Here is a 25951-nt window from a genome sequence, read left to right on the forward strand (position 1 = left end):
CGACAGCCGTGCAGTAATGTGGAAGAGCTTGGTCGCTTCTACCTCCACCCCGTCTGGCCCCATAGAGGAGAGGAGGAGAGGCTAAATGCTAACAACATCATTTGTCTTTATGTGCGACTGAGCAGGCTGCATGTCATTTTCACGCACAGAACTCGGAGAATTCAACCGCTGATAAGGGCAAAATGCCGTGGCTAGCAACAGTATGCTAATGCTAACGACAACCAATCAAAGCTGTGAGGGGATCACCTAAAGTAATAGAATAAAATTGGCCAGTGCTGGAGAGTATTTATGTTTTTACAGGATTTTAGATCAGACATTTGGAAAAATCTGCCAAAAATATTGGACAAGCATATCGGCATCAGCCAATGAAAATCATCAAAGCGTCCCATGGCAATTTGAAAGAGCACCATATCTATGAAATTCTCTACGAAAGGAACAGGTCTGTGCCTTGTTCATGTGGGAGAAGCTTCATGAAGCAAAGGATCTTCATTAAATATTACTATGGAACAGTGTTTTATTTATTTTAAGTTTGGGGCAAGTATGTTTCAGAAGCTTTTGTTACATACTACAACATTTCAGCCGAAGCTTGTTCTCAATGCCCGTGCACAGTAGCAGTAGAATTTGTAGAAAATGTATTGTCCTGATTTGCAGTGAGTAAAAACAGACACAAAGACAACATTCTCCACAATAATGTCTCCAGACATTATCCAACAGCAACAGGCCTGGGATCAAGCCACACCCAAACATCGATGTCCAGTCTCAAGGATAAAATCATTAGCTATATTTTATAGATAATCTCCCTCTCTGGTCCGACCAGCTGTGCAGAGTCTAAACAAAATGCAGTTTTAGGTACTTAGAAGAAATAATAGTTATACAGTTCATGAATAATGACAAATAAAAATGCACATTGTTTAATTGTGGAATGACTTGTGGCACAAATGACTGATCCTGTTTTTAGTGAGTCCGATTTTCCTACTTCGTCCACAGCTCAAGATAAAGTTAAAAGACACATCATAATCATAGGGTGAGCCTACAAAAAATCGACAAAAGCGCACCAAAAAAGCGTTAAAAAATCCAACAAACTAAGCAACAAAAATGCAACTAAAAGCGACAAAAACACAGCAAAAAAGGCGACAAAAAGTGATGAAAAAGCAGTAAAAAAAAAAAACACGCGGAACCAACATGAGGAAAATTCTTAGATCAGTTTTGTAGGTCTTAGCTTTCAAATGGGGCGCTACACTTCCCCAGTTAAAGTGATAGTCTGTAAGTTTGCAAAGTGAGGAGAGAAAAAGCTCAATCTAAAAGAAAACCTCCCCACTTTACCCAGAAAGCCACTCCTAGTTTGCAAAATGAGGCGAGCAGGAACAGAATTTTCAAAAGTAAACCATCAAGCTCCCTCCCCCTCGCCCTCCCTCCTGATTGGGACTTACAGGCCGGTTCACAGGAAAAGCTCGTCTCATTGGTCAAAGTGGTATCCCGGGGATTCTGATTCTTCTAAATCAGCGAAGGGAGGGACTTCAGAAAAAAAATATTATTATCTAATTTTACTTATGCTACCTCAAATTTCAGACCCAGGCAGTCACGTAGACACAATTAGCAAACCATTTAAACTTACAGACTATCACTTTAAGGGGTTAAAAAGTTGTCAAAAAAGGCATCGAAACTGGTTTTAGCACCGTATTAGTGTAATCACATGCATTAGTGATATATTAGAGTCAATTTACAATCTCATTCATCAGCAGAATTTTCTTCACATGTTTGACTAACAAAGGTCTGGCTGCCAATCCGCGCTCACTCACAAACCAGAGTGTCTTGCCCAAGGACGCAGTGACAGGATTGGCTCACCTCCGTCAAATTTCAGCCATTTGAAGCATCATCCTGGCGGTCTCCTTTATTTCTTTTACGTCATTGTTATTTTAGGCTGTTCACACTTAAAATGATTGGATTACATTGTCTTTCTGCAACCAGGAAAATGTCATTAGAAATTTCATATCTTTTTCTAGGATGACCTGGTTCCAGAGGGGAGTCTATTGTTTGTTTTACATCTTCCTGTTATCAAGTCTCTTCTTTCTACATTGGGTTTTGAAAGACTGGCACGCTATTTTTATTCATTTATTTGATTCAGAACCTTTTAAATGTCTCTTTTTAATGAAACTTTTAACACTTGAATTCCCTCCATTATCGTTGCTATCTCTATCCATGAAATCACTTTCTTCTTTGTTTCTCCACAAAGGCCAGTGCTGGATAAACCATGTTTACTCACTTCCTTGCCGCGGGCCGTTGCTTTGAAAACTTTCCTTTAACATTGTTTTGTCCCGTTTTTACACAGCCTCCTCCGTGCACCACGCCATGTTGCTTAATTTTCGCCTCAGTGAGCACGAGCGGTAACTATTTTCAGTCGTCTCGGTGCTAATTCTCATGCCTTATGTCTCGCGCCTTCCCAGTGCTCGGAGATAATTGTCTAACTTGTGATTCACACCTTTTGTTTTGGTGGAAATTATTCGTAGATTGTAAGTTTTGCAACAATGATGATGTGGACTGTGGACCTCGCGTGGGAGTGTTGCACCGGCTTCTGGTGTTACTGGATTTGTCTTTGTGCCTCAGAACTGGTTAAGTTTAGTTTTAAGCCATCAGTGAAATTGCAGGAGCTTGGTTGGAAAAAGTCAAATAACAGTCAAATAACACAGTAAAGAATAATGAAAAGGAAAGAAATCAGAATTTGCGGGGGAAAAAATTCCAGGATTTGCACCGTTACTGAAATGTCCGTGTTTATGTGTTTAGTTCTGGTAAAGATTTGTCTTTGCCCTGGTCCCGTCCCACTCATTCTGCTGTTTCTCCGTGGATTTCTGTTTACTTCAAAACAATTCTGTCTTGACTTACTGTAGCCATAATAGACTAATCCTGGCTTAGTTCTGTGAATTAGTGTTAGTATTATTGGTTGGGACGATACACTTTTGTCACGATCTGATACATATCACGATTAGAGGTCGACCAATATATCGGCCGGCCGATCTAGCGCTGAAAAAAGACGATATCTCTGGGACCGAAAGTGATAAAAGTGACTTCCTGTTGTTTGCATTGGAAAGAGCGAGTCCTCAACCCCCCAGGCCTCAGGGCAACAGACAAACATCGCCATGAAAATTGGTTAGCTACAAGTTTATTGAATATAAGTTGAAGTCATTTTGAAGCTCAGAACCCGGAGAATTCAATCGCAATTCAATCAACTGCGTTTTTAACATACGCAATTGGATTTATGAACACCATGTAGAAATCCAACACCTAGCACAGTATGCTAATGCTAATGGCAGGATGCTAATGCTAGCAGCGTGTAATCAAAGCTGGGACAGAAACTATGATTGAATCACTTTTAAGTAATAAAATATAGTCGGCCATAACATTTATGTTTTTACAGGATTATAGACCAGACATTTGGAAAAATATCAGTCAAAAATATCGGCCAAGCATATCGGTATTGGACAATAAAAATCAACATCGGCAGTCGACCTTTAATCACGATACTCAGGACCGATCCGATACGTATCATGATACATTAATACAAAATGTAACAAAGTGCTGTGTAGCTATAGCTGTAAAAATTAGGACTGGGACAAAATATCGGATCAGACTTGGATCGCAATACCAAGTATCGATACTTAATCAAGTATCGCAATACTTTCAACACTTGTGTTTGGAGGCACTTTGTTTTCCAGGAACAGTTACACTGCACTTTGTCACTTCAGTAAATGTCAATTGGCATTTGGTTTATACACTTTGGGCACATTACTATTTACACATTTTAAGGCAAACATGTCACTTGTTAGACTTACGTACTATATTGCAGTATCGGATCGGCGCCTGAGTGTCGTGATATGTATCGGATCGTGACAAAAGTGGATTGTCCCAGCCCTAATAAAAATGCCGTGAAACACAGGTACTGAGATACTTGATAAAGTACTTGGTATTGCAGCAAAAAGTATTGCGATACGATATTTTGTCCCCGCCCTAGTTAGTATTGTTCCGGTTTAGCACCGATTACTCAAATGAGTTACTCAGACTTTGTTATCCAGGCTTAGACATGCAATTAAAGGGATATTTCAGGATTTTTGACATAGGGCCTCATCTAGTTTTCCTGAGTGTTGCTGATTTCTGGAGATGTTTTTTTTTGTAATTCATGCAGTTCTTATATTTGAAGAGTTGCGTTGCGCTAGGCTAGTAACTCTGGATAACTAGGAAATAAGGCCCTATGTCAAAAATCCCGAAAAATCCCTTTAAGATCTAATTGCCATTGTTAACACAAAATGTAGTCCTTATATATTTGAAACATCAGTCTCGCCAGACTCATTCTGATAATTTCAGCGCTTACATTGCCCAAATCTTTCTTTGTATCTGCCAACAATTGCTTATAGTTTTGTTTTAACTGTTGCCCAGAGAGGACAAATCCAGCAGTTTGGACATTAGGGCTGAATTTCTTGCACTTATTTCTAATATAACATAAAAAAAGCAATGGTCTAAAGTCCAAAAGTATAAGTATTGATTAGGTAGCATTGTCAAAGTTGTAACATTAGAATTTATTAGTTTACAAACCAATATTAATATCGTCTCTGTAAATAGAAGCAGCCCATTGATCAAACTCTTAACAGCCTCCACACGATTTCCCTTTGGTAAATTCCCCCCTGAGTCTTTTATGTGCTATCGATCCCCATATGTCTCGTTCCGCGCCTCTGTCTTCCCTTCCTCGCATGGTTTTGGTTACTATGACACTGGCGGGGTCTCTACCTGTCGCCGGCCAATGGCGTCGCCGCTTTGACGTCAGCTGACCCGCTGCTATTTTGAACTGTGTATGTGAAGCGAAGCACGCAACCGAATTAGAGACACGAGAGTGAGGGTGGGAGACGGGTTTTTGTGATTGAAAATTGCTCGCATCGATTTGAGGCCATTCTGTTTCCTGTATCGACCACACAAAGAAATCTATCTGTACTTTCTCTGCGGTTTGTGTTTGTTGACTGTGATTCATCGGGAGTGACTCAGAGATACAAGGCCATCACATCCCTCGCACGCTCCACTTTTCTGATCCGCGCACGTTGTAATTTATAATAGCGACTGGGGCAGCGCAAATACACGACGCTCAATTCAATTTAAACAGCAATCGTAACCAATTTGTTTTGTTTTATCATCGATTTGTGTCAAAACGAGACTTTAAACATACTAAACCATGACCAAAACAAGGCAAAAATCTAAAGAAATGAGAACTTTTGCTCATGTTAAAGGAAAGTATTACACAAAATCTACTTTTTAGAGCTTTGGACTATGTTACAAAGTAGTTCTCTCTTCAAAAAACATACCTGGAGTTGTGTTACGAGCCACAAGCGCATCTTTGAGTAATTGTTGGATCTTCACAGGTGGCTATATTTTAGCACCACAGCACCAGCTCCCCAAAACCTCCTCCTGAGGTCCCACTTATCCAGAAAATGCTTTCCTCATCTCTCGATCTCTCTCGAGCTTTATCCTTTCATCGTTTCTTGAAACAGCTGCATAGCAAAGGGGAGCTGTTTTCAATCAATATTTCATTTTCTAACCAACAAAGTGTAAAGATGCATTTGAGATTATTAACAAATACTTGCAATAATAATACCCCTTCTTTATATTTTGTTTTAGGCTGTGCTAGCAAAAAATATGTAAATCTCAGTCAAATAGAACCCCATTGTGTCACCATGTATTGCTATAACAATAAAGGCTCACATTTTGCTAATTGTGAAAGATATTGATCTTTACTTTTAGGGCTGGGTGTTATGGCAAATTAATATTCACCTTTTTTTTTTTTTTTACTGCAGAAAGGATGGGTAAATTGAGTTGAAATGACTCAACATTGACCAAAATTGGAACTGGCACCAAATTATATCTCTTAAAGGAACAGGCCACCGTTTTTCCATCAGAGCATTTAGATTTTTTCAGAGCACCTTTTGCTCGCTCCAGACACTCTCACTTCAGTGTTCTATACAGAGGACCCAAAATATGGAATATCCTGCCAACTCCTCTCACGGAGCGTTCCCCAATTCAGTTTAGAAAATCTCTTAAATCTTTGCTTCTGAGTGATTGCTATTTTCCTCTTGGGATCCATTTCTAAACCCAGTATTGATGTACGTTGTATTGTGTTTTCTGACAATTGCATGCCTCACATTTGCTTTTAATTTTAACTTATGGAGGTTGCCACTCATTAAGCCCCTTGAGGGTTTTCGGCAACCTTCCATCACATTTGTGAAACCAGATGTAATCATGCTATTGTTTTATTATGTGAAAATAAATCAAATCAAATCCATACTGAGATATGTTCTTGCCTGAGCTTAGACGAGTTGCGTACCTGTCTGGTCTTTGTGCGTGCCCCTGGAAGAGCGTGGTAGCTTCCAACTTCACCCCAGTTTGGAGCTATAGGAATATACTGGGAGAGGCCAAATGCTAACAACATCTTTGGTCGTTGTGCGTGACTAAGTGCATGCACAAAGAGCAGACAGGTATATGCATCAACTCTAAGCTCAGGTAAGAACATATCACAGCAGATCCATGGGAACATAGATTGGTTAGCGGCACAAACCATCCACCAGGGTGTGCTGCAACACCATCAGCACCCTGGGTTCCCACGGCCTTGTATCTCAGTATGAAAATACGGTGGCCTGTTCCTTTGAGAGGTTTGCGAGATATTTCACTGCGGCCATGGCCTCAGTGTTGTCCTTATTGTGGAAACTCTGAGTAAATTGGCTTCATTTCAATGTGACCAAAAAAGCAAATAAATGTACAGACGATGAATATTTGGCCTATAAATGTTCTGTCATTTATTGAAGGATAAGTCGATATAGAAATCATCACAGCAGCCCTACCGTGAGCTGAACCTTGACTTGAAAAACTGTGTGAATCAAGGCTAAACCAGGATGTAATCAGAACCAAGCCATGACTAAAGCAGGACTTAATCATCAGCCACACCAGCAGGCGTTGTATCGAAAGGCCATAATTTTTACGGCTCTCCTTCAGTATCTGTGAATTGCAGAAGAACATACTTGTTTATTGTTTGGCTGTAATTTGAAATGAAGGAAATATTGCTCACATGGATAAGAAATGTGATTCATATTATAGAAGCCAACACATGAAGTGATAAAGTTGACAGGTTTTTAAATGAAAAAAAAAAAAGAAACATTATTGCAATTACAACACAGCAGTCGCCAGTGATGATTCATATTTACTATTTTGGAGTCGAGTTAAGCACCTTTTACTCATGACTCAGACACTGGTGGGAGGAGAAATGATGCTGTTGTGGCTGTTCTCATCAGGCAAAGAAACACTCACCAGAAGCAGCAAATTAAGAAAAATCAATGCCGTTTTCCCACCTAGTATTAGATAAGATGGCGGAATCATACTGACTCCAATTTGTGATCCAAGTAGTAACAACATTTACAACTCCAGAGGCCTTTGCCGCTTTTTTCATGTTTTCATCACATTATCGTCTCTTTTTGGTGATATAGATACAGACTGCATCTTGTCATAGAAGGGGGCATGGCCTTGCCAAGGGGGAAAATAGAATCTTTTCACTCTTTTTAGCCATTTCCTAGTAAAATATAAACGTATCTATCACATACAAATAAACTCAAGTCTCAATCAGGTCCATATGGTTGTTTATTGACAGCAGATTGTTCAGTAGAAGTGAAATAACAACAGTCGTAGCAAGCGCTAGCTAGCGTTAGCATTAGGACGCTGCTAACATGAAGCACCATGTTAGCATTCTCCATTATTTATGTATTTATGGAATGCTGAACCACTTTTCTCCTCTTTCTATCTTTATTTAGTAGAAAACTATAACTAAACTACAAACGCTGAAATATGAATATAGTTTTCTACTAAATCAAGATACAAAGACATGGAGAGGAGAAAAGTGGTTCAGCATTCCATAAATACATAAATAACGGAGAATAGATACAGACGGCGTCTCTGGAATCACCCATATATGGTCATTTTTGAAAACAGTTAAGGGGGGAAACAATTTGGAAAAAATTTAAATTTTCTCTAATTATTCAAAAACGTAACAAATGCTGAAATATGAATATAGTTTTCTACTAAATAATGATGCAAAGACATGGGGAGGAGCAAAGTGGTTCAACGGCCCATAAATACATGAATAACGGAGAATGCTAACTTGATGCTACATGTTAGCATCGTGCTAATGCTAACAGTTAGCTAGCACTAGCTACAACTGCCGTTTTTTCACTTCTACTGAACAATCTGCTTTGAGAAAATATCCGTATGGGCCCGATTTACACTTGACTTTATTTATGTGTGATAAATACGTACATATTCTACCAGAAAATGGCTAAAAAGAGTGAAAAATTGTGATTCTCTAAATATTCCATTTTCCCCCTCGGCGAAGCCACGCCCCCTTCTATGACACAGAGCCGTCTGTATATTCTGCCAACCTCGTCTGAAGCAGTGGTTACTCACATTAGAGCTTTATATACTTCTTTTCAAATTCTCATGATACTGAACTGACTTGGAAATACAAACATTGCTCAGTGCTATTTTACGGCATTTAAAAAAACGTTTTTAATTGTAGTCCACAGTAGTCTTAGAAATCTAGACTAAGAAGTGTTGAGGGAGACGCTGGGTAAGAAAAATCAAACAGGAAGTAGTTGCAGCCGTTGCCGTGACAACAGGGAGTTGCCACCACGTGCTGTTTGTGGAGGCTCGCTGCGACAGGTGGCCGAGTCAGAGTCAACAATGGACGGGTGTTTGTCAGACTGCTACGACGAATGACGGGGATAAAGAGAGTGGGAGGAACTATAAAGGCCACACGGGAGGATTTGTAATAGGTTATAAACACGCCTGCTACAAGACGAGAGTCCATCTGCATGTCTAAAGGAAGATAATGATCATTAAAACAGGCCTGGAGACATTTGAACAGTCAACTTGAGTGTTCAAAGAGCTGATCATTCAACCTCCACAAGCAGGAATAACAAAAAGTAATTCAGAAGTCTTATGGTGCCAAAGTATCCTAAGTTTGCAATAATGACTAGGACAGTTAGGGGTATAGTACTGACAAACAATGCTGACAAAAAATGTGAAATCTTTTTGAAAAGCTCAGTTGGACTGTTGTGAGTTATGCGACGCCGCGCAACATTTTAACTACGTGCACAAAAACTGCTGCCAAATCGCCGAGCAGTGAAAAGAATGAAAAATGGTGGTTGTTTGTGACATTGATTTTTGGTTTACTCCCTGAGCCCGCTGTGCAGCCTGTCATCACTGTGGGCCAGACTACAGCGGGCAGAGGAGGAGCTCAGCCAGGCCAAATGAGAGCTATTAGCACAAAATGAAGGTCCATGTCCTTCCTGTGAATAGTTGCATTTAGGGTGATGAGCATGTTTGCAGGAAAGCTATATGAAAACAGCCGCTGCACAAGAGGTGATGCCAGTTTTGCTGTATAATTCATAATTACGATAAAAGCTCTTTACCTTAACTAATACTGTATTTCATGGTTTATTTCATACTTTTTACATCAGTGGTTCTCAACTGTCTGGTAAGGCTTTGGGACCCACCATCACCCTAGTACACGGGTAGGCAAGTTGTTGGTGGAGGAACGATTTTCTTCATCGACAAAAGACCAAGGGCCGGACCCTCCAATCGTAGGTCGAAGTAAAGCCCCACTTTCTACAAATGCCATTGTTGTGCATCATATATGGCCTAGACAGGTGTTCTGCTAAGAACTGTAAAAGAAATTGACCAAGTTCTTCACGTTTCTAGAGCACTTTAACAGGCATTTGATCTCTGATTTGTGTAATCATGTTTTTCAAAACCATCTCGAGGGTCAGAGGTTCTATGATGGAGGGCCGGTTTTGGCCCCCGGGCCTGATGTTGCCTACCCCCTGCCCTAGTATGACAAGCCGCGACTCACGATTTGTTATAATGCAAAATACTGTAATTTACTTACAAATTATAACTGAATACGCATAAGCTTTTAAAGATGAAAATGATCGAAACAACTTGATAATGGGGTGGGCCATATTGTATCGCATATCGTTATCGCAATAATTGTTGTCGTTGTAATTTTTTATATCGTTATGGACACTGATAATTGTTCCGCAACCCACTTTTGGATCCACTACAGTTTTACATCACATATACTTTCCAAAAACTTTCATCAGATTAGGGAAATTACTTTACGATTGTGTAGACTGGTTTTCTCACTTCTCTTTAGTGAGTTATTCTGTCAAACTCTCTTAACATTTTCACACAATCTCAGATATTATGTGAGTTGGTTTTGTTTTTTACCCTGGTTAGTTTGCCTGTGGGTATTTTAGTAAAATAATATTATTGCTCAGATTATATTATTTTGTCCTTTATAATATGCCTTTTGAGTTTTTGACCCCCTTATAATGTTGTTTCCATATTCAGTCTGAATATGGAGCTTCCATGGCTGGAGCTTCTCAGTGTTTTCAAGAGTCTACACAGCTTCAGTGCTCACATTGCCTCCTCTACACAGCATGCCTGATAATTAAAAGTTAGAGGCGTGAATAATGTTGGAATATGGCTTAAAAAACAATTTTAGCCATATTCCAACATTATTCACGCCTCTCTCCGTCTAATCCCCATTTTGTAAAGAGTTCTCTCACAGTCGTGCCGCCATTTCAAACTTATTTCAGGACTTTTTCCACTGCAGTTCTAGTTATGCTTTTTTCCACCCAATTCTGTATTTTCGTCTCTCTCTCTCTCAGTGGACCCTTTTTTTAATTAGCAGCAAAGTCTTGTTCGAAATCCCAGGTGTTGGCTCGTCTGGCGTTTTTTTCACATTCTATCACAGCGAGTTGTTAGCATCGTTTGCATATGCTGCTCGTCACAGAACAAGTGCGGTCTCGGCTCTATTTTAGAAGCCCACACCTAGTGACTCACTTCTGCGGGACCTGGGAAACTCAGCTGTCCGCGCTCCTGTCAGCACCTCCCACAACAGCCGCCTGTCATACCTGCAAAGAGGAACATCTCAAAATAAAATGTGGCAAAGTGATTGTCATTAGGGCTGCTCTATATATACTCCAAAGATTGTTTTTTGCAATTTCCACAATATCCGTATCGAAAGATGCCGCAATAGATACAGACGGCATCGCGTCATAGAAGTGGCTTCGTCGAGGGGGAAAACAGAATCTTAAGAGACACATTTTCTCACTCTTTTTTGCCATTTTCTGGTGGAATATGAACTTATTTATCACATATAAATAAAGTCAAGTGTAAATCGGGCCCGTATGGATATTTTCTCACAGCAGATTGTTCAGTAGAAGTGAAAAAACGGCAATTGTGGCTAGCGCTAGCTAACCGTTAGCATTAGCCCGATGCTAACATTCTCTGTTATTTATGTATTTATGGGCTGTTGAACCACTTTGCAAACTCTCCATGTGTTTTTATCTTTATTTAGTAGAAAACTATGTTCATGATTCAGCATTTGTTTTGAGTTTAAAGTTTAGATTTTTCTCTAAATTGTTTTCCCCCATAACTGTTTTCAAACATGACCATATATGGGAGATTCCAGAGACGCCGTCTGTATCTATGCTTTTATTGTGTGACGTCACGACTTCCACTTCCGGGTCCTAGCATACCGGCTAATATGTGAGAAAAGAAAACATTAAAAACTCTTTAATACAACCATCAATATTTCTGAAACTCAACGGAGAGTTACCAAACCTACTTATTTCTCAGACTCATTAGCCAAAAATGCTGCACCTACTGCTAAAAAAGTATTATTTACTAGTCGGTGCTTTCGGGGATAGCGTAGCTGCTCCGCCGTTAGCATTTATCTCCACTAAACCGGAAGTACCGATTTATATAATATATATCCATATTTGGGCTCAATATTCATCTTCATTCATTACATTTATTAGCATTTCCTCTTTTTACTTTATTTTTCCCAAAGTAAGTTGTGTTTTATTGTAGTCTAAGTACTTTTCAAGCAAAGCTTTAGTGTCATTTTTAAGCTTTCCTAGGTACGTTCTGTGGCATTATAAGGTTTTCAGTAATATTATTTATCGCGATAGTTTCCTGCTGCCTCAATATATCAGTTATATATTTATCGTGACAGAAAGACCAACGCATCTGGCAACCTTAAGTGTGGGGCTCACGCTGCGTGGAATAAAAACATGTTTACAAAAAAAAGAAAAAATACTCAAAACCTTGTGTCATTGTCAATAAAACAACATGTATATAATGGATCCTAAATGTCGTTAATGTGCCCTATACTCTGTCTAAAAAGTTCTCATATCGTTTCCTCTAGTAGCCACTTGACACACGGAGCCCATAAACACCTCAGTCTGTGCTTCATGGTGGAAATGCTCTGTTATACATCCCCGGCTCCCGTTACATACAGCGGGGTCGTCTTACAGAGACCAGGCCCCCATTGTGTCTGTTATGGGCGACTGAACGAGCACAATCAGGTGTTAGTTCACCAGGTCACTGTAAATCATTGAAGAAGTGTATTTTTAGTTACAATTAAGGCAATTAGACAGTTTGTGGGATATATATAACACAATTAAAGAAAAGGTTTTGTCTTTATACTTTATTTTACTACTTTTATTTACTACTACTTTTCTTAGCTTTAAATCAGACATCATTATGGTGCTTCTAACCCCCCGTGTCGTCCCAGGGCTCTGCGGACTCGTACACCAGCCGGCCCTCGGACTCAGACGTGTCGCTGGAGGAGGACCCCGAGGCGCTGAGGAAAGAAGCAGATCGGCAGGCGCTCGCTACGCTCGAGAAGGCCAAGGTTGATATTATTATTTGATTTTTTTTGGGGGGGGGGGTCAGGACAGAGCATGTTTATGAACACATTCGAGACACGTCCATGTACGACTTTCATCTTTAGTCACGAGACAATGTGCGGAGACACGAAGCTCACAGAAACAAGGGCGGACTGTGCCAGGATAGAGAACAGAATAGTAGGAACTTATTGAGATTGATGGGAATAAACATGAATGTGGCCTCTTACCAGACAGATATAAACGGAAGCATACAATTCTGATTTGTGTGTTTGAAGAGGACAGTGTTTTAGGATGTGGCAGATACAAAGAAGGATTTTGGGAGATGGAATAGACTCATTCCATGTTTTATTCATCAAGTGTGCAGTATTGCAATATTATATTGTTTAAAAAGTCTATTATTTAGGTCTGTTCAGTTTAATGCAGCGCTGTGTCAGACACAGGCTTGATCCACTCCTCATACAGTATTGGTTAGTGTCAGAGACAGGTGAATTTGACCAGACAAACAAAATCATTATGATAAAGCTTTGTCATTTGTCCAACCACTCATTAGAAAAGTATGAAGCAGAATGTGGGTTTAGGGACGTTGTGTTATCCTGTGTTATCTATGTGTTGACATGAAGATTTGATCCCCAAAACTCCAAGCCTAAAATTCCCATTGATAGTTTCCAGACAATTTCCAGAAATATATCCGCCCCTTTGCAACCCTAAGCACAATTATTCAAATGTCCAAACAAACACATGTCTTCAATCTCCAACCTGTCACTTTCCTCCTCTCCAGACCAAACCAGTGGCTTTCGCAGTGCGGACAAACGTTGGTTACAACCCCGGCCCCAGCGATGACGTCCCTGTGCAGGGCATGGCCATATCCTTCGAAGCCAAAGACTTCCTTCACATTAAAGAGGTTTGGACTTTAAATGCAGTTAGTATACATGATGGTGTTTCAGAGTCACTAAGATAAGATTTTAAAGAGGTTTGATATCTGGATTGAGAAACAATAGATGGAAAAGTCTGAGTATCGTTAGAGTCCTAAAACCTTTTTGAGTCATTTTGTAGATATTTAAAATTATTTTTCTCAAACAAGTGCCTCCCAGCTCACCTGCATTGACCTGTTCCTTTGCAGAAGTACAACAACGACTGGTGGATCGGGCGTCTGGTGAAGGAGGGGTGTGAGGTCGGCTTCATCCCGAGCCCTGTCAAACTGGAAAACACTCGACTCCTGCAGGAGCAGAGAATGAGACAGAACCGCCTCAGCTCCAGGTAAAAAAAACAAAAAAACAATTGCTCTGGCCTGATGAAAGTACAAATCATGAAAGGTGCAATGTTGCAGTGTTGTTATTTTTCACCTATAGCACAAGTAACTGCAGGAACAAAGCAGCAGGGCAGGTTTGAGTGTTTTTGGAGACTTCAGTCACAAATCCCCCACATCATAATGATACCTGATAAATGCAAAGCGACGCAGCGAGTTGCGGTGCAGCACTTTTATATAAAACAACAGAACATCCGATATCTGCTTCTCTGTTTGTTGATTTGGAATTCTGTTTGAAGCTTTGCAGTCGACTTGAAATTCCCTTAAATTTGTTCTGTTCAATATTAGCTCAATTGGAATTATCCGCTGTTTCATGAAAAGTAGCACTGCATAATAAATCAGAGTGAAAAATTGCTACTTTAGGCAAACCGATGAAAACATTGAGTGGGTGGACATTTTAGGCTAGTTTTAGCCCTTAGTGTCTTTGTTTTAATGTCAGTGTCGCTATTGAACTGGAAATAACAATAACATTACATACACTCACATGTGCAGTGTGTACTACCTCCCACAGACTCCAAACTTTTTAGTCTTGTATTTAACAATATTTGAAAGGTTTTATCTGAGGGATTTTTTAATATACAATCCCTAGCCTGATTTTTTTGATAATTCAAAAGATATCCGAAATCCCCTTTGAATATTTGTTTGTGTATAATATATGAACAAAATAAAACCATAAATGTAAACATGGCTCTCGCCATTATTTAGATTTATTATACGGCTCTTCACAACACAAGTAGAACGCTCCATTGATTTGAATGGGATTTTCCAACGTTCTACCAGTCATTATTTTCTGATAGAGGACCTCTGAAAAAAATAATGACCGCTGCCAATAGAAACGGAGTTCGTGCTTGTAATACAGGTCTTTCACATCGCTCCGCACGTACGTAGTCGAGGACATTATCTCTGTCCCCGTCCCTGCGAGTAAAACTAAAAATAAACCTTTCGGCCTTCATAAAAGTGTATGAAGTTTATGTTGTGTGTGTTCAGTTGACAAATGGCCGTATAATAAGTGGGATAATGTATAGAGTGCTGGTCATTATTATTATTATTATTATTTTCCCGATAATGACCAGTGTTCTATACATCATCCCTTACTTCATCACTAAAAATACAGGTAATTTTAGCAATTTTTTATGCATAAAATTTTTATCTGGAAACATGAATGATTCTGGATATGTTAAAATGCACAATGAACTATTTACTTTAAAAACCAAGCAAATCCAAGCATGATTGCAATACTTGTTTTTGTAAACGTTATGTACATGTTTAAATCTGAAAATATGTTTAAATTGCTCATACTAGTATCAACAACAGCCAGTTTTTGGTATCGCTTTTGTATATGTTTTTCCTTCTGCCTTTTTACATTCAGAAATAACAAATAACCTTTTATCAGACCAGTTCAATCCAGAAAAACTGAAACGTGTTTATTTTCCTCTCTCTCTTTGGGCAGTAAGTCTGGGGGAAGTTCGAGTCTGGACGTTGCCACGGGAACACGCCGACCCACTCCGCCCGGCACAGGTAAAGGGTCAGGGGCCTCGCAGGGGTCATATGGGGGTCATCCCGGACGGGTAGACAGCTCAGCGCTCAGAGTCAGAGGAGAGGAGACAGGCGGATGGAGGTTTTAATTGCAGCGTTGCTCAGCGAGGCGTGACAGCAGATCAGTCCTAGAGGAGAGAGAAGAGGGACAGGAGAGGAAACCGATGCTTATTATCAGGGACAGCAGAACGGGAGGCTCAAATGGACTTGTAGGGATCGCAACTTCCATATCTTTGCTCTATAATATTGTCTCTTCGTTAATGTTTCAATATGAGATTTGTTTTCATACAGTTTCAATTAACAGCACATAGCGAAGTCACAGGATGGGAACAGCTTGATCCTTAAAAGAGTAAAAACATGGCAACTGTGGCAATTATATAGGAACACAACACAAATAGGGATGCACCGATCCAATACTGGTATCGGATATCAGAGCCGATACTGAGAAAAGTACGATATTGGTTATCAGCTACAAATATCCGATACTGAACCGATACCTGTTTTGGCTCTCATTTATAACACAACTTTTACCAACTAAATCTAAGTCAGTATGTGCATGCTGTATGTCATTTTGAAGCTAGAACCTGGAAAATTCAATCGCTGAGTTGGTTTTGACCTCTGCGGATGTATTTTTGATTGATGTGGCTAGCAACAGCATGCTAAAGCTAGCGGCAACTCATCAAGGCTGTGTCAGAAACTATGATACAAATGCCGAAAGAAGCCCGATAAAATAGAATCAGCCAAGTGTTTATATTTTAGTTTGTAAAATGCTGTTAAAGCAGAACTAAGCAACTCATGCCCCTAGAGGCCATTAGCACCACTGCGTGTGTCGTAGTATGTTGTGTTTTTTTGCTCATTAATTGTCTGTGACAGTAAATACTACACTGACAGAAAAAAAACAAAGGGAGAGAGGGATATTGTACATCCAATTACACAACGGAGATATTTTTTTTTCACTCAAACTTGGCTGTAAATACTGTTTAAGTGGCGCTAGCTCACAGTTAGCTTTGCTTGCTAGTCTGCTAGCTTCTTCTTTGTGATTCCATTAGTGTGTATTGCGCCTCCGGGTCGGAGCAGGGAAAGCTGTAAGTGTGGTTTTCTGGCCAGAGACACCAGGGGGAGACGAAAGACCCCTCAATCATCCCATTATTACCCCCAGAGGGACTATGGGATTTCTTAAGGTAAACAAGGTACTTAGTACTGCTTTAAAGAATAACTGATCTAAGATATTTATTTGTTATTATTATTTTATTAAGTTGTAATGATCAGAACACACTGAGCTGCCTCTCCCTAGCGTAGTGTCAAAAATCCAGTGTTTAGTGTTTTTCCATTAGTTTATTAATAGATATAATTGATAATTGATCTGTAACATCATGCCCAGAAAATACTTTATTGATGGACCATTCACTTTTTCACTCAGAGAAAGCCACTTTTAAGAAAGTCTCTTGGTATGGTTTAATATCGGATATCGGCAGATACTCAAAGCCCCAGTATCGGTATCGGAAGCAAAAAGCTGGATGGTGCATCTCTAAACACAAACATCATTTCATCGTAATATGAGTCATTTCAACCCTAGCCCTAACTCCTACCCAACATAAAGCCTGTCAATTACCAGGAAACATAAGAAAACAAGGCTGGAAAATGCATTACCCCTTTAATTACCATACTGTTCCCATCCTATTACCATGATATTACTGTGCTATAAAGTAAAGTACAGCCAATTAAGGCAAAAAGTGTTTATAACTATGAATTCTTCTTAAGCTGGATTGAAACTGCCACTACTAGAAAAACTGTGCATTTTAAACCCAGTGTTGACGGTATCATGAAAGGTTTACATTCCTAAGTAAATTGGAAGCATCCTATCCAACCCCAGAGGACGAAATCTCCCCAACTACTTATGTTTCATCTCCACATTTCAATCTCTGTCACCAAAAGGAGTTACTTTTCTGCAAACTCAATCACAGCATGTTATAATCGCCTCATGACTAATATCAAAGGCTTTCTCAAAATAGCCCCAGTATATTCTTTATTGCTTTTAACTCTTTCAACAGCTGCTACGATTACATTAATAGCGTGGCGTATTTTGCAGAAAGGTGACTCTTTTCCTCATGGTGATTGGACTTTCTTTTCATTGTTTCATTTATTTTTATCTTACCACTGTCTTAGCAATTTCAAACTACATCTCCTTCCATCTGTTTGTACCTCATTCCTTCTATGCATTTTTCTGTCTTTTTCTTTCCTTTTTTCGTCCCGTCCCCTCACACACTCAGTCCACCCCGACGCCAGTTTTGAAATTGACTCCTTGGACTTGGATGCGGAGGAGCCCCCGGAGTTGCAGGGCGACCCGCGCTCCCCCAAAGGCATGTCGGGGAGCGTAACGTCCCCCCATCAGGCCAACATGCACCGCCTGCCCTTTTTCAAGAAGGTAACGCTGCAGGCTGACTGGACAGTAGCATGCACTGTGGCGTCCCGGGACAGTTCAAACTCTAACTGCATCCTCGTTGAAACTTAACCGTCCAAACCAGATGTGTCAAATTCAGATTTAGCCATTTGTGAGGCTCTGTTTGGCCTCCAAAGACAACACTGATGCAGATTTGGGGTGTGAGTAGGTCTTAAATCAATCAACAAATCAACATTTCAATGATTCAACTGATTCCTGTGAAAACTTGAAACATGAACAGTTTCAGTGTGAGTGTTTTATACAAGAGGACTTTAGCGGCATACAGAGAATTCAACATATAATGCACTCAAAAAGGGAATAGCAGTACTTAAAAACACATTTACTGAAGTAGAAATGAACCAAATTATTACTCAAATCAAAGAACAAAGGTTGTGAAGTGAAATATTACGTAAATACTGAATAACTGTAATCTGTACTCGTGAAAAACAAAAAAGTTTTTGTCACTCAAAGTAGAGGATTACCAAATGTTTTACTTAGTTGAGGATTGATACTTAAAACTACAATGCAGTATGTGTCATAAAAACGAAAACAAAATCGTATCCAATTAGTTTTTTTTGTGTGAAATTGTGAAAAGTATATGCATGTACTTACAAAATTGGGATCGAAGCAATGATAAACTGGAACTTAATCATTACTAAAACTTAAAGGAACAGGCCACCGTTTTTACATACTGAGATGTGTTCTTACCTGAGCTTAGACGAGTTGATGTGTACCTGTCTGGTCATTGTGTGTGCCCTCAGTCACGCAAAAAGACCAAAGATGTTGTTAGCATTTATCCTCTCCTCCTTTATGGTTCCAAAGGGGGTGAAGTTAGAAGCGACCAAGCTCTTCCGCATTTCCCCTATTTAAATACGGTTACGTGAGTAGTTACACGATCCAAGTATAGTCACACAAAATGAAGGGGAACTATTTTGTAAGGCATAATAACACCTTAGGAGCACTTCGACGTCCGTGCAGTAATATCTTCACTTTACTGCACGGACATCGAAGTTATCCTAAGGTTTAGGAAATCGACATGTTTAATTTTGTGTAACTATGCTTGGATCGTGTAAGATTCAAGATTCAAGATTTTTTATTTGGTTTGAATATATGTTTCTTTCATCCTTTATTGTGGAGAGGGGGAAGAGGGGTGTGAGGGAGGGCAGGGAGTTCAGCTTCCCGATGGCCCTGTGTACGAAACTGTTCCTCAGCCGACTGGAACTGACCTGTAGATTCCCCAGTCTAATCTCTGAAAGCACAACCTTGAAGAGACTGTGTGATGGGTGCGAAGGGTCCCTGGCGATTTTGATGGCTTTGCGGGTGAGACAGGTGGAGTACATCTCCTTAATAGAGGGGAGAGGGGCTCCGCAGATCTTCTCCGCGTTACTCACCATGTGCTGGAGGCTCCTTCGGCAGGACATTGGAAGTTGGACGTGACGAAGGCTGGGTCTTTGGCTCCTCTCAACTTGTGGAGAAAGCACAGACGCTGATTTGTTTTCTTGACCAGTGATGTAGTGTGCATGGTCCAGGAGAGGTTCTCTGTGATGTGCACACCCAGGATCTTAGTGCTGGTCTCCCTCTCTACTGCAGCACCGTTGATTGTTAGAGAAGCATGCTGGACCCGCGCTCTTCGAAAGTCCACAACAACCGGTAATTACTCATGTGACCGTATTTAAATAGCACGGTGTTTAAATAGTAAAAACATGGAAGAGCTTGGTCGCTTCTAAGTTCACCCCCGTTTGGCCCCATAGAGGAGAGGCTAAAGGCTAACAATATCTTTGGTCTGTTTGCGTGACTGAGCGCACACACAAAGACAAGACAGGTACACATCAACTCGTCTTATAAGCTCAGGAAAGCACATATCTCAGTACGGAAAAACGTTGGCCTATTCCTTTAATGTTAATAACTTTAGTCAATCTCTTTAACATAAGTTTAGACAGTCAGTTAGAAGTGTCCCCTCTTTTGCTGTAGACACAAAAAATGTGTAAGTATCAGTCAGATGGATAGATTTTGTTGTTTCTTGCTGCCCTATTAGAGTAGCAGTAAAAAGTACGGTATCATACGTAGATGTACTTGAATGCAGAGACCCATCGTCACCCTGGAATCTCTCCCGTGTTCAGCCCAAAAGCTGAAATGAGTTTGACACGACTGGTTTCTGTGACTAACCTCTTGTAACCCCCTTTTCTCTCCTCATCTAACCTCCACTGTTGGTCCTAAACTTTTGAATGTGTTCTGGTACTATTCAAGACTTCAGGAGGCGTTGAACTAACCCGACTCTGAAATTGCTGCTTGTGCTGCGATCTGTCTCCATCTATCCTGGCCTGTGTAAGCGTCGGAGGCTGTCTTTTCGAATCAATGGGCGACTCTTCTCACGATCCACTCCTCGTCTCTAATCCGAAAACTGTCACTAACTCAAGTGTCCTCTTGTGTTTTGTGTCTTTTTTTCTCCTTTTTTTTTAATTTTGGGCTGCGTTTTGGCTGCGTTTTGTGTGGAATGACAATGATGTAGGTGGCCCGGCTAAACAGAAGCAGAAGTCGGTGAGTGTGCATCCCTTACTAACAAATAACATGTTATTAACGACTTATTTCCTGTCTCTCTGAAAACATTCTGGTTTATAAAAGCTGAGAAAGGCAAGAATAGCTGTGGAAGCTTTGGTTTGGAGACGTATTTGGCTAGAGATTGACTTTAAATTGACTTCTTTGTCTGGCTGCAGTAAATGTATCCACTATACATTGGGTTTAGCACATTCCCTTTCCATAAATGTTGATGTGATATTTAAAACCACACCGCGAAACAATCCAGGCTGTTTATTGCAAGATACAAGAGCAATTAAATGCTTTTTTGCTGCGGTGGTCAATAAAGCATTTGGAAGAGGACTAATTATAAACATAATCTTTGTCTGGTGACCTGTGGTTAAAACTGAACACATCATTAGTTACTAGTGGGGTCTAAAGTATGTTGTTTTAAAGTGGACATATCCTCTGACAAAGCAGTTGACTGTAATTTAGCTGTTTCTTCTTCTACAGTGTCAGCGCTTCGTTCTGCACTTCCTGGATTAAAACCCAAAACTGTCCTCCACATTTTTAACGACCATAATCCAACATAACATCGGTTCTGAGCCGTTCTAAAAGTGTGTTTATCGGGAGGAGAGTTGCGAGTCTTGAAATCTTTTGAGTGCTTAACCCCCCCATCAATGTTTCATAAATGACAATTCAGACAGAGATACTCACATAGCTGTTTATTTGGATAACACGTTTCGACATGTGCCTTCCTCCCAGCGTTTACAGTCAACACCCAAAATAATGTCTTTAAAGGAAGAGCTTGGTCGCTTTTAACTTCACCCTATGTGGAGCTATAGGAATATACTGGGAGAGGCCAAACTCTAACAACATCTTTGGTCTTTTTGTGGGACTGAGGGCACACTTCCATACTGTGATATGTTCTTACCTGAGCTTAGACGAGTTGCTATACGTACCTGTCTGGTCTTTGTGCCCGTGGAAGAGCGTGGTAGCTTCCAACTTCACCCCCGTTTGGAGCCATAGGATTATACAGGGAGAAGCCAAATGCTAACAACATCTTTGGTCGTTGTGCGGGACTGAGGGCACACACAAAGACCAGACAGGTGCACATCAACTCGTCTAAGCTCAGGTAAGAACATATTGCAGTATGGAAAACGTTGGCCTGTCCTTTAAGTCTATTTTTAAACCCCGTATACATGATGTGTCCACTTTAAAACAACACATTTTGCTTGCAGAATGACAAGGCATTAGCTGCTCATACTGAGACACTGCTCACTTTTATTTTTCTTTGTTGGCAGCAATAAAAAAGAAATGGGAAAAGGAGAGTTACTGTAACAATGTGAGAGGAACCACAGGCGCCAACCAGCTGTGTAGAAAGAAACAGTTTCTCGGTCATTTGTGAAAACGACTTCTAACTCCATAATACACATTTCTTATACCTTCTGTGAAGCGTGTGATTGAACCGAACCCTCTGATTTGTAAACCTCCGCGTGGCGAGCGGCGTCCCCGGTGCCGACGCAGGTGTGGACGTGTGACAGACCGTCGTGTTAGTCAGAGCGTGTCCCGCAGTAACGCGTCGCGACAGCCTTTCATTTGCATCGGAGACACAGGCTTTGATTTGTGACACAATCCACAGATCATGTTGTCAGCATCATTCGAACTGCGCACCAAGACATCATTGTAACATGCCATGAGTGGATGCAGCAGCTGTCTGTGATCGCGTTGTTAAAAGTGACGCCTTTTGATCACGATGCAGATTTATAGATGTATTGTATCTTGATATCTGATGCATTACTGTTTATCAGTGCATGCAGAATTTACACATTTGGACACATTTTTGTTGCTGCTTTCCTTGAAGTTTGTTTAGCCCTGAGCTGTGACCCAAAGGCCACACTATTTTCTATACAGTGCACTATGTATCACACCTCTTTTGTCGTGATTTTGTAGTTTTTGTAGTGAGAGAAAGAAGTGCTCTCAAATTTCCCCTCAATGCATCTTAAAAAGCAGTGAGAAAAGTGAGCACCGATGGTCACTAGACGGGTCAATATAGACCACAATTGCCTGGCTCTGCCATACTCTTCCCTGTCCATTCCACGCAGGGAATTAGTCTGGTCACGGAGCAATTGGAGCAGTTTGAACGGGCGAGCCTAACGTGCACAGATTGAAGTGAAATAAACCAATAAGCAATTAGCGGACGTGATGACAGCCGTAGTCCAATTCACAAAATATGAACTGAATATAGACTCAGGCGGAGGCAAAATCCTTGACGACTTCATCCATGATTAGTTTTGGTTGTTAATTGAACTACTACAGTGGTGCAGCGAGTGACGTGACCTTATCATTTCTCTGTGACGATTGGTTGGGTCTCAGCCGCCAATCAGCAACTTGTTTACCGTGTATGTCCAGACCCACCTTCTTTCGCGTAGAAAAGAAATATATGACACGTTGCTAATGCTAACACTAGCTGCTGACGTTTAGTTCGAGCTTTGAAACGATTGATAGAAGCTTCCCCTTCAGGCAAAAATCCAATAATCCAAGCCATTTAAAATCCATGTTATAATGAGGTATTAATCGAACCTTAGAGCTTTTGACCATGTTACAATATTGTTCTCTCATCAAAACATACTTGGAGAAATGTTTCTGGCCACTAGCACATCTTTGAGTGATCTTTGGATCGTCCCCAGTGGCTGTTTTTAGCATCACAGCTTCCAAATGACTCCTCCTTTTGCCGCAGAGCTCCTACATACAGTATAGGGCAAGCTAGTGGAAGAGGGGTGAGAGGAGTTTGCTTGAATAAACAGGAAGCGAAACTTCCTGATTATTTGTTTTAGCTGCTTTTGATGAGTATTAAACATATTAAAACGGCTGTAAAAATCTAGAGTGGGTCAGACTGTTTTTAATGCAGGCTAGCTGATATCGTAGAAATGCACTAGCCTAGCGCCACGAAACCCTTCAAACATAAGAACTGCATGAATTACAAAAAAAATATCTCCGGATAACTAGGAAATGAGGCCCTATGTCAAAAATCCTGAAATATATACCTTTAAATCTGCGAGGACTACGGATGGAAAGCAGCCCATGGCTAAATCTGGCACATTTACACAAAGTTACTGTACTGAGTGTTCATTAATGTGCACTGGCCTCTTCAAATAAACAAATAGAGTAAAGTAAAAGTAAAGTATTGCATATTCTAACCAACAAAGTGTAAGTGATACAACTGTGTTATTACCAAATACTTGCAAAATGCACATTACCCTCGCTTTATATTTATCTCTAATGGACATTCAGACACAGCTCTCTCTCGACTTGAAAATGTTAAGGAATCACTGTGGCAATCTTGAGTCACTCCCCTTTACAAACTTCCTTGTGTCACTGAACTTTTGTCTGTGTATATGCAATCATCCATTACTTTGGAGTTTGCAATTCAACACTTCGGTCACATCCTGCCCTTTCACAGACAAAAGCCTTTTAGCATCTTTTGCAATATGTATTTTTATACCCCACGAATACAAATGAGAGGACGGCTTTATGTAACGTAATGGAGTCAAGCAGCCACTCCAACGCGCTCTCCCACTTATGAGAACCTGCTCAAAGGAACAGAAGAGGCGGCGCGCTATGAATGGACTTCCCAGAGACGCTTCTAGGTTCAGGCGGACTAGAGTCACAGCATAGGTCCCCAGAAGCCCGAGCATTTATCTGTCATACCTGCAATACTGTAAAGCTTTCAAAAAATACACTGAGCTTAAACTAAGCTTAGCTACACTAGCATGAATTATAGTACTTCATTGGTTACTCAAACTATGGGGCTCTTTAATTGGTAGATTTGAACTTGTTTACTTTCTAAATACCCCAATGTTCATGACGTATTGAAAAAGTACAAACTTATATTGTTCCTGACCAACAGAAAAGTTGGCACAAAAAGGTCACTCGCTCTAATATTTCGTTGTAGCTCCTTCAGCTTTGATCAAGCTTCTCCAATGTCAAAAGGATCCCGTGTTGTTTTACTTTTTTACTAAGATCTTGCATCGATGATGGGAGAGTGTTACAATCCGGCTCAGCTAGTGTGGAGGGATGTAGCAAAACCCAAGATGGAAAAGTTATGATTTCAAAAAGGAGTGTAAAAGGAAAAGTTAACAAAGGAACAACAAATATAAACAAACTAAGGCTGTTTACAATATGTACAGAAGGTTAACCAAAGCAAAGTTACTAAAACTACACAATAGCTTCACAAAACGAATGGGTGTCTCCAAAACAAGTCACAGTAAAAACAAAGACAAGTGACAAAATGAGACACAGTTTAAATTAACTAAAAACACAAAGCCTTTAAAGCAGGGGGAGGCAAGTGTGCGTCGTGGAGGGCAGATTTTCATCATCGCCAAAGGGCCAAACCTCCCCATTGTAGCCTTTTTTCTGCAAATGCTAATGTTTTACATCAGGGGTTCTCAGGTGGTCTGGCTTCGAGAGCCAACATTACCTTAATGACAAGGTGCGACCGGAATAAAACTGTAATTTGTCATATATCGTATAAAATATTGTATTTTCCACACACGATGATGAAAACAACCCAATAACATACATTTTAACAGACTCTGGTAGTGTTTCCGTGCAGTTTCAGATGGAAAATATTGAATAAAAGTTTCCTATATACTTGCGACCCACTTTTGAGTCCCAGCCCACCAGTTGAGAATCACGGTTTTACATTATATAAGACCAAGTGGGATGTTCTGCCAGGACATTTTTAAAATACTGACGCTATTTCTCGCATTTTGTAGAGTAGTTTAACAGGTATTTGACCTCTGACATTTACATAATAATGTTGGGAGCCAGAGGTTCTGTGCTTGAGGGCCGGATTTGGCCCCTGGGCCTGACGTTGCCTACCCCTGCTATAAAGGAACAGGTCACCGTTTTTCCATACTGAGATGCGTTCTTACCTGAGCTTAGACGAGTTGATACGTACCTGTCTGGTTGTTGTGCCCGTGGAAGAGCGTGGCAGCTTCCAACTTCACCCCCGTTTGAAGCTATAGGAATATGCTGGGAGAGGTCACATGCTAACAACATCTTTGGTCTGACTAAGGGCACGCACAAAGACCAGACAGGTACGTATCAACTCGTCTAAGCTCAGGAAAGACCATATCTCAGTTTGTAAAAACGGTGTTCTGTTCCTTTAACGACACAAAGGAACACAGATAAGATAGCGTACTGGCCACAAAGACCAGCAGCCCAGAATGATTCCAAGTGTGGCCTTTATAGGTGTGGCTGCAGAAGGTGGTTAATTGGGGCTGTAACAGAGAGTGTGACCACTGTGCAAAGCCCTCTCCAGCACATCCAAAAGACTCTGTGGTGGCCAATCCATGTGTGAAAATGATGTCTCCC

At 40.5% G+C, this 25951-nt stretch overlaps 1 protein-coding gene across 2 annotated transcripts in view; it reads left to right on the forward strand.

Moving 5' to 3' along the window:
- Window positions 1-25951, forward strand: part of cacnb1 (calcium channel, voltage-dependent, beta 1 subunit) — a 73731-nt gene that overhangs the window by 32355 nt on the left and 15425 nt on the right. For both annotated transcript variants that reach the window (XM_079564439.1, XM_079564440.1), the window contains 5 exons: window positions 12662-12781; window positions 13555-13677; window positions 13897-14033; window positions 15533-15600; window positions 20568-20596. In XM_079564439.1, coding sequence (XP_079420565.1) covers window positions 12662-12781; window positions 13555-13677; window positions 13897-14033; window positions 15533-15600; window positions 20568-20596 — 477 coding nt within the window. The remainder of the gene's footprint in view (window positions 1-12661; window positions 12782-13554; window positions 13678-13896; window positions 14034-15532; window positions 15601-20567; window positions 20597-25951) is intronic.

The sequence above is a fragment of the Gobius niger genome, assembly GCF_951799975.1.
Source record: "Gobius niger genome assembly, chromosome: 10".
NCBI classification, from domain to species: domain Eukaryota; kingdom Metazoa; phylum Chordata; class Actinopteri; order Gobiiformes; family Gobiidae; genus Gobius; species Gobius niger.